The sequence below is a fragment of the Ruditapes philippinarum genome, unplaced genomic scaffold (assembly GCF_026571515.1).
Source record: "Ruditapes philippinarum isolate M1 unplaced genomic scaffold, ASM2657151v2 ctg421_1_1_1_1, whole genome shotgun sequence".
NCBI classification, from domain to species: domain Eukaryota; kingdom Metazoa; phylum Mollusca; class Bivalvia; order Venerida; family Veneridae; genus Ruditapes; species Ruditapes philippinarum.
Genome location: NW_026858341.1, coordinates 604,523 through 614,957, shown reverse-complemented (window position 1 = coordinate 614,957; position 10,435 = coordinate 604,523). Strand labels below are relative to the sequence as shown.

The 10,435-nt window shown below is 33.1% G+C and overlaps 1 protein-coding gene across 1 annotated transcript; it reads left to right on the top strand.

Moving 5' to 3' along the window:
• Positions 1 to 1,837: 1,837 nt before the first annotated feature.
• Positions 1,838 to 4,245, top strand: LOC132752907 (uncharacterized). The gene is made up of 2 exons (XM_060743314.1): positions 1,838 to 1,924; positions 2,233 to 4,245. The coding sequence occupies exon 2, from the start codon at positions 2,357 to 2,359 to the stop codon at positions 3,926 to 3,928; it is 1,572 nt and encodes a 523-aa protein (XP_060599297.1). The 5' UTR covers positions 1,838 to 1,924; positions 2,233 to 2,356; the 3' UTR covers positions 3,929 to 4,245.
• Positions 4,246 to 10,435: the final 6,190 nt, after the last annotated feature.

Sequence of the window (10,435 nt, the reverse complement as noted above, 5' to 3'; positions counted from 1 at the left end):
TTTTTAATAATCAAATTTTTTTTTTAAAAGTCTTAAAATGCATAAATATTTCAAAAACCCAAAACAAACCGCCAACACAAAAACAAAAAATTAATAAATATTGTAATATCTTATAAATTTTAGCCATGTTTGGACAACCTTTTAAATTTTAGGGAAAAATATAGCGGTTTAAGATAGCTCCAAAAATTTAAAATACTGTTGAACAATTGGTGATCCAAAACCCCTTGTGTGACTTTTCAGTTAAAGTTGGATTTTTGGGGAAAAAAAGTTATTCGTTAAAATCAAAATTATTTAAACATTTTAAATTTAATCAGTTTTTGAGGGAATTGTAAGTCTTGAGGTTTTCAGGTTTTACCTTTACTTAAATTTTAAAATTTTTGTTTTAAACCTATGCCCCTTTTAAAATAAGTGAAAAAAAACCCATTAAGTGAAATATTCTTAAAACATGAAAAACAAGTTGTAAAGCCATCACGAATACTGGTCATTGGCTTCTGGCACTCCACTAGACGTATGCTTATTAATTAAATTAATTTTAATACTTAGATGTAGGAGGGAAATCAGCCTCCATTATGTAATTTGTGTTTGTTGTTCAAAACAAATCCCAGTTACCTTATTACAAAGAACGATTTACAGTGAAGCCTGATGTTAAATTAAACATACTCCAATGTAGGCTAGTACACATGAGAACATTTAATTGTTCTAGGCAAAAGTTTAGATGTTTCTTAATTCACATTAATACCTATGTTACTATATATAGTAACAAAATTAAGGGTATTTCAGGGTCATTATGGCAAGATCTAGGTCATTTTGCAATTTCGGCCGCCTTGATACTCGGCATTATTTTTCCATAATGGGCGAGTGAATGAGCGCACGTGAAAAAGAAAGGTTTAAACAACTATCAGTGATTTTAAGGGTGGGCTTTCTGTCGTTTTAAAAGTTGAATGAACTGTAGTCACTTGAAAACAAAATGTTAAGTTTAAAAGACGTAATCCCGTCTCTATCAACACAAACTTAGGGCATTTAAGGGTTTTTTAAAAAATCAGGGAAAAAAATACAATAACTCTACTCAAAATAAAAAATGAAACCCCCCCGAATTTCCAAAAACGATTTTTATTTTTAGGGGGAAAAAAAAGGGTGGGGATGATGGCAAAAAAGAGCTAGAATCGTTCGGAAAAACCCTTCCTTGAAGGCCAAAAAATTCATAAAAAAAATGGGGACAAAAGTTATTTTACAAAACTATATTAAAAGTAAATTTTTTGATAAACAACAATAAAACAATATTTGTCTCATATTTCTGTTTTTTTGTCATGTTTTCAAAGTAGTAAATGAAGGTTAAACTGAATGAAGATAATTGTTTTACATTGGACCACTGTTCGTTTTCTTAGAAAGTGGCGACAACTAAAGAGATCAGGCGGCGAATGTCTAAATGCCGTATTTTCTTTGGACATAGGTATTAAAGACGTTAATACTTGGTTGTTGCTCGGCCAATTTTTGCGGATGAGGCCCTTTGAGTCCATAATTTTTCCGGTCGGGCCTGCGGCCCTCAGACCAATTTTCGCACATCTTCGGGGTCCACTATCTCATAATGGGCGAAAAAACCCAAGTATTTTAAACCTCTAAATATCAAAACCGGTTTCATGTTGGGAATTCTTACTTTAACAATGTGCTAGGCAGACTTGACGGTAACTTGCCCTGTTAAGTACCGCCCATAAACAGGCTTAACCAAACGGAACCTTAGCGTTTTTGATTTCGCTGTTTTGGCCGTTCCTAAGGAATTCCGTTATTTTTTTCTTTGTTTGGCTTTATTATAGCCCATAATGTCTTTAATATATTCTTCAGGCAAAACGATTTCATCGATGCGTGCTTGTCTCATGTCCTTTTTTTGATAGAGCGATGAGTGCAAATTTTACAGAAAAGCGAACAGGTAAACAACTCTTATTCGTATTGTGTATAACAGTCATTTCGTCTTGATTTTAGAAACCAATGTATTCTTTAATATCGCAGATCTATTTAAAATTGAAACATAAGATAAAATAAGGTTACCTGAATAATAGAAATGAGTTTTACATACTTAAATTTTAAGTAAATCAAACGAAATTAAGTATACAAAGTGCACAAAGTGCATTTTCTGAGTTTAGTGTAATACAATTGTTTTATTGTTGTTATCATGAAAGGGGTATAAGACATGTTGCTCATCACACATGTCGAGTGCATTTTGTACATTTATTGTAGAACTGGTCGATGTAAGTGTTGGTACCCCAGATTCAGTTGAGATGGCAATCATGTACCTATATGGCGTTGTGCAGATATAAACATAGACAATGTAGAGATACTTCTTCAACAAGCCGAATACTTCATGATTGAAGGTCTTAAAACTACTTGCATCAATTGGCTTCGTGATTTTGAAATTACGGAAAAAACTTACATATACGTACTGAAACTCGCTTCGGTGTATAATTTCGAAGTTCCAAATGGTATGGCTTACATAGAAAGCCATCTGCACGAAGTTTTCAAAACCGAAGAGGCACTGTACTTTTCAAGGGAATTAATCCAAAAGCTATTTACTGACGAACGACTCTCTTATGTATCAATGGACGAACGTTTATCGTTTCTAATGCACTGGGTAAGAAATAACTCGGATGAGACAAAGGCAAATGTTAAGGAACTATTTGACACAATTGATTTACAAGATATTACCGACTCTCTTTTGCGTGAAGCTTCTTGTATTGACATATTGAATGAGATTATTTTTTCAAGCGATGTGGGAAGCACGTTACATGGAGGCGAATGTAAATGTGATGTTTTGATCATGACCGGTGAGAAAGGTTCCCTCTTATGCTTTAATCCTCAAAACGACACGTGGTATAGACTGATTCCTGAAAACAGCAACGACATTCTTTATAGAAATATTTCTGGCATAAGGAACACAAAACCTGAGTTATATTTTACTAAAGGAGAAGGTCACTTGATGCCTATGTTTACGACCTTGAATATAGAAAATAACGAAATAAACTCATACAGATTTTACCTGAAAGATGAGGACATATCTAAGGAGACAATAACAAATGTATGCCTAGCAGATAACACGTTGCTCGTTCTCACAAGAAAACATGTTCAAATTATAGAAACACTTGCTGGTAATCAAACGGAATATAGAAATATTGATGCTGATTGCCCTGGGATTTCATCAAGTAACACAGGTTTAGAATCATCACAAAAAAGAATCAGAGTACGGATCATTTGTGATGATGAAAGATTATTCCCAGGATATTTTAGAAGCGGGGACCAGAGTATAACTGTGAAGGACTCGGTTAATACCGCTTTTCATGTTGCCAATGTTACAAGTCAAGATGTAGAAATTTTACCGATATTTTATTTGCGTAACATTGACATTTCACGGGCATGTATTAATGGCACACTTTCTACAGTCGCTTTACTTCCAAAAGACCAAAGGTCTGTGATACTGTTTGATCTTATAAGTTACAAAATGGAAACATTTTGTTTAGAGCAAGCAACTGATTATAAAATATCTACGACAAACAAAGGATTTGTTATATATAACAACAAGCGTTGTTATTGTTTGACGAATATATATTGGCCACTTTCATCTAAAAGGTACCTGATTGAGCTCTTTGAGCTTGAATCCGATGACCAAAGGACAGAATATCTTTTTTGCAACGGTTTTTGGATCAAACTTTACAAAACATTATGTTATATTGATCCGAATTTAGAAATGAGCTTTATTCGTCATGAAGAACTTCTGACTAGTGGATGCCCCAGAAAATTAAAATGGACAAAAATATCTATACCGGACAGCAAGATGATGCATAAACTTTTAGTAGACAATGAAATATTTGCAGTGCAATTATCAAAGAACAAGCTTCGCTGTCATATCCACTGTCCACATTGTAAATATTCTGAGCGATAAAGCTTATGTACGGCTTTGGAATATGTTAGATATATTGACCCGGGCGACCAGACTTGAACTTGATTTCAACAGCAGCTATGCAGAATGCTCTTGTCGGCAAACTTTAAGTATAAAATTCTATGAAAGCTCCGTCTATTGAACACTTTTACCACATGGCTAAACTAAAACAAACACATATCTGAACATGTATTATATTACTTCTTGGTGGATAAGCTTCTGTTGAAAATTTACGGACCACTCAAAATAGATGTCAGGACTCATATTGATATTTTTAACAATCATTTTAACGATTAAACATTATCCTGTTTTCAGGAAGATTAAGTTTGTTTTTTCCCCTTTCAAAATTCCATTTTATTTAGTTCCGCCCATTGTTTTCTCGTTTAGGGCACACGCTTTTTATTACTTGGGGACCATACGCCGCTTTTCATGGAATGGCACGGTAGTGTCACATTGAAGGTTCCATGATAACCGCCGTATGAACACATCTGCGGATGTTTCTAAATTCAAAATTTTACTATTTCATGTTTAAATGTTTAATTCTGCTTAAGCCGGTGCTAGGGGGCGGTGGACGGTAACTTGCACTTTCCAGTACCGTCCATGAACAGGCTCAATCAAACCGAGCCTGCAACATTTTCAATTTTGCCGTGTTGGGCTTTCTTTAGGGATTCTGTATTTATCTATTTGTTGGTTTTAAAGTCTATTAAGGTGACTATCTAGCTTACCTGTTTAGTAGACTTCAGGTGTTCTCACGATCGTCTGACGGTACCAGTATTCGAATGTACACCTATATAGGACAAATGATTTGAAGCCGGTGACTTTAACCACTCAGTCATGGAGGCACCTAGTATTGTATATTTAAAGATGTTTGTTCGTAATTAATTTAGAGAATCCCCCTTTGCTTTTTATAAATTAGAGAAGGCAAATAAAATACTTAATAAAGTGTTAGGTTGTCAAATTGACAATATAAAAACGTAACGATCTTTAATCAGCTCAACATTGGAAGCAAAAATCAATTTTACTGACCATTTTGATAATTATTCTATGTTTGTATAGATTACACAAAACAGATGGCAAGAACATCTTTTACAAAAAATTACACCCTGGTCTATATCTTGATATAAATCTGAAAAAGTTGATCACTCGGAAGAATTTATCACAACAAAATTACATGAGAATTACAGACTCGGTTTCAGTGAGTCTGTACATGAAGGCTAGGGGGAAAATGCAACATGTCTCACGCCCCTAGCAGCAGCTTGAGCGGTACACAATTTTTAACACTTAAAAGGGGTGGAATCAATTATCCTGAAAGAACCAGAAAATTATAACAGCACTGAAATGAAGTATAAATGAAGCTTGTTTATTGTCTGGTTAACTTAGGTATCCATTCATAACAGTGATGTTAGTCGACAGAAGGTCTTTTTTTAACTACTAGTTGTTCTCGTAAATTTTAGCACATAAGTTGACCAGAATGTTTTTTTCGCCCGAATTATCAAATTAATGTTTAATTTTGTCACAGCCCCACGCTACGGACCGTATTTCAACATTAGTTAATGTGTAAGCTGGAATGGCTCTAATCCTATTTCAACTTAAGTTTAAGTTGATATTTTCATATATATTGGTCACTATATATTTGATGAAATTAACCAATTTGACTATTCTTTTTATACAAATTACGTCAAATATGAAAATCAAAGCAATCCTTGTCATGTGTCTCAGTTCATGTGAAACATAAGGTGAATACTGGAAATAACGCGGATGAAAGAAAATTTGTAGTGAAATTAAAGATGGCATTTCAAAATAGCGGAAAAGAAGACTTTTTCGGAAGCACTGCTTGAACGGTAACAAGCGAAATTTTGATAACTTTTAAGTTGTTGGTTTGTTTGAAGAGATATTTTGAATCACGACACTAAATTTTCCGTTATCTTCTTGAGAGTGGCTTTAAGTGTTTATATAAGGTGTTCCTATAATACAGCATTGAACTTTTTCATGGTCAATACGGCTATGTGAAGTCATCATTATTTCTAGAAGACTTAATCTGTCCAGTTGGTAAACAATCTGAATGTTGTCTTGTGAAATCTAATCTCTATCTTTATTTAAATGTAGTAAGAAGCGACCCAAAAATTCCACCGAGTGGTTTATATTGGATTGCAGCCTACCCATGATCCATTCACAGCTATACGTCGTTTATTCCTTATTTGTGTTGAAGAGGTAGGGTTGAGGTAGTATTGGGTTCATCTCTGAATTATTTCTGAAAAACAGGTGTTTTTTGTGCCGTAATTTTGTCTTTCGTAAATGTAGAATCTAGCTATTTGATATGATAATATTGAACTACAACTTCCATTCTATATCATTTTGTATTGTTTATTCAATCCAATGTTTTATTAACCACGAGTTTGCTATTTATATAACACAACGCACAAAGTACAATTTCTGTTTTATTATAGGTTCTATATTTATAAATACAACAACAAACAGGTATTAACATACACATAAAAACTATAACTTACAAATGCGGCAAGGTCGCCGTTAGCTTAAACTTTAATCATATTATCTGACTGCCTGCATCGTTTTGTTTATATTATGATTAAAACAAGAACCACTATAAAAAACTTTCAATAGTTTACTAATGCAGTCTTTATCAAAAAATATATCAATTTATCTAATGAAAATGCATTTTATGAATTGTAAAATTATCGATTCAACTAATGAAAATGATTCAATTTAGACTCATGCCACGCCGGCTACTAAAACCCTGTGATATGTTTTCCTTCTTTAAGTCAAACGTATTATCATATTAATAAACTAGTGCAATGAGGACATGCGATGTATAAGACATTTCTTATTGCAGTTTTCTAAAATAAAAAATAAATACAAAAATGTATGTAATTACACATAGACTAATGCTTGATACGATGATAAATAATACATCATTATGTAAATAGGCGCCTGTTAAAAAAATCAAGCTATTACTCATAATGTAACTAAAATTATGTCTTAAGTCGAAAAAGCCGAACGAGTTTGAAGACAAAAAAGTGAACTAGAAGTTAGAAAAAACATTCCAACGAAAGTAATACCTCATTTAGATTGTTTTAGATCAATTTGACAACATGTCTCAGTTTTATGTTGTGTTTTATAAATACATACTGCACAGATACATCTTTTGTAAAATCATAATTTTGAACCAAAAATACAGTACGATTTTAAACATTTTAACATAAATTTCAGTATGTCACAGCATACCGCAAAGGTGTCCGGGACGAGTGGTTATTGTCGTTGACTTTAAACAAAATAATTTACTGAGATTTTCTTCCACCAATTAAGCTTGAAAATCACATATACTGTGCTGGTTCGACGTAACCGCCCCACCCCCTCCCTTCTAGAAAAATGCTTTATTCAGAAATAATACAAGCTGGTCACATGCCTAACAATGGGATTGGGATTTAATAGTTTTCTTCATGTAAATCATTAGTTTCATTTCTAATCAATACTTCATTAGGAAAATACAGGGACATCATCTATTTTGATAAAAGAATGTTATCGTAAGACAGTAAAAATGCCACAGTGGAATCACATCTTTCCCTTAACATGAAATGTTCGTCTAAGACAAAATCGTTTTTTTTTTTTTTAAACTTTTATTAATTTAGTAGCTGTAAATGTTATGTTTTAAAGAATACTATAAGGATCTTACCCCGGCTGTCGATACCGACCGGAATATCCCAGTGGAATCACATCGTTCTCTTTACATGAAATGTTTGTCTAAGACAAAAATCTTTTTTTGTTGTTGAAAACTTTTATTAATACAGTAGCTGTAAATGTTATGTTTTAAAGAATACTATAAGGATCTTACCTCGGCTGTCGATACCGACCGGAATATCTAGCTCAACGGGCAATTGTTTACGGCGGTAAAAAGGATTTGCCAAGTTTCCCCGAGAGCTAGATATTCCTGTCTCTGACAACAACCGGTGATTGATTTTTTCTTTTGCACATATTATATTAAAGATATTTTGAAATGAAATATCGAAAAAGCATAATTTTTATTTTGCAATTTTATTTAATAGTATTGTTTGAATTTACAACTTGATTCATAACGGCAAAATGACGTAATCTTAATAAAGTAATTCAATCATAAAAAGGCGCGTGGAAATTACGTTATTTAAAGTACGAGACTTGTCTTTTAAAGGGGGTGTAAAACAGGGTTTCCTAGCACCTGTGTAAACAATTGGTAATCTTATTACATATGCAAGAAATTAATAGATTATATCAAGCTTAAACTGAAAACAAAAGGGACTGTCAGAGGGTTATCTCATGTTTGCAAGTAAACGTCTAATACGTATCTGCTGTGAGCATGTGTGGTGGTTAAATTACGAGCGGAAAAATGAGGTATGTCATCAAATTGTATTGATTAATTAGTGTAAGAGAAATTAAAATAATAATAATAAGGTAATGGCAGTGAATATACGCTGACCGACGGAGGAACAATATATAGTATACTGTAAGCATGCACTTTATCACATAATAATAATAATAATAATAATAATAATAATAATAATAATAATAATAATAATAATTATAATGATGATGAAAGAGTAAACATAAGATTGTACTGTTGTACAATTAAATTATTGAATCAAGAAGATTATATCAAAGCCTTATTTAATAAGTGTCTTATCGTGTCTGTGGTAAGACAGGAAACTAAAGAAGCGGGCATTTCATCCATTCCGAAACCACAGGAAGAACAGCATGCTTAACATTATAAATAACATGTTATCATATAGATAGCGTTAGATAAACCCATTTAAAACAGCTAGATATTACACTAGTGTAAAAACTATCTACATAAGGCAACTTGACACAGTAGTTACGTATTTATACACAATGTCAATACAATAAATAAGCATAGAATACCGTGCCTTTGTCGTCGGGGAGATACTATCGAAATCACTAGAACCCATATTGTATCAATAATTTACCCCAGTTATGATTGAAAAAGTATGATTAACGTTAGAAATAACACGTTGTTACATTCGTACAACAGAAACCTAGACTATACAAAATAATGAAAATGTATACAAAACTACTCGACACACAATTAGAAAAACACTGTCATTTACCTGACATAAATCAAAACCTAGGCATACAAGCATAGATGTTAATGCCACTGGCATTGGTATTTACCGAACATCTCTGTCAATAAAAGCAATGATGGTGCTAGATTTCTTTTCATTTTTGATGGTGCTAACAATTTATCACCAACATTTCCACAACCCCAACCCACCCCCCCCCCACGACCTCCCCAAAAAAGACGTTGAAACATTCTTTATTTGAAGTATGCTGATATGTATTTTTTCATCGCTTTACTTGTGATGTCATTTAAATAAATGAATAAACTTCATGTAAGTTGAAAAAAAAGTTCTTTTTTTAAATTTTATAAAATGTGCATGACTCTTTGACCTCATCTGACATTTAAAAGGGACACACGTCTACTATTTCCAGTAATGTCAAATCTTAAGAGCTAATACGGTTTATATGATATGACTAAATTCATAATACTTTATCCACATGAAGAAAAGAGGTGTTTTTTTACACCTTAGTCTAGTTAAAACAAGCGACTCACAGGGCAGGACCAATTTTGACCTGATGGTCATGACCGATATAACTTTGCAGTTGTAGACATCTACAGATTGATGCTACATGCCAAATACCTAAATTCTTGACGAGGCAAATATTGACCTAAGACATGATTAATACCAGTTATGTTGTGGTTCACAATGTGATGTTAAATGCCAATTACCGAATCATTTGTCATCGTAGTTTCACATAATAAGTATCAGTTATAATTTTTATATATAAGTCCCTGGGTAGGAGGCAATATTGAACCAAGGGACATGATTCATATCAGTTTTGTAAAGGTCAACCAGGCAATGCTACATGCAAATATCTAAGGATCTATACATTGTAGTTTCACACAGTGGAACTGAAATGTGTCTTCATATATAAGTCTATATAATAAAGTAATCCACTGAGTGTAGCAAGTTTGTTTCGCGGGAACCCTGAACCTGTGTTCTGTACACCGTCTCATTATGAGTAATATTTCTCCCAAAATGTTTTAAGTTATTTCTATCGGTTCAACAGATATAGTGCGGACACAGAATTTGGAATGGATACAGAAAAATTGGTCAAACTTGCGCTCTGCACATTACTCATCATGATAAATATTGCTGTAGTTTCCATTTCCGTCCACCTATTCTGAAGATACAGACCGGACACGAAAACTATTAACAGATGGGCGAACAGATTACCTGGCGCATAACATTATTTGAGCATACAAAAACACACGCGTTAATATTTCGTCACCCATCAGTAAAAAAAATGAAACTAATGAAATGCAAAAATGTGAATGCTAGTTATTGATTAGCTGAGTGAAAATTCGAAATGATCCTGAAGCCAAGCATTGCTTAAGAGAGCAAATCTTAATCATAATGAAGTTTAAACATTGAAACCCTTTAC

Bases quoted from the DNA above. Each gene is read 5' to 3' on its own strand.
- LOC132752907 (XM_060743314.1), top strand. From the start codon at position 2,357: ATGATTGAAGGTCTTAAAACTACTTGCATCAATTGGCTTCGTGATTTT.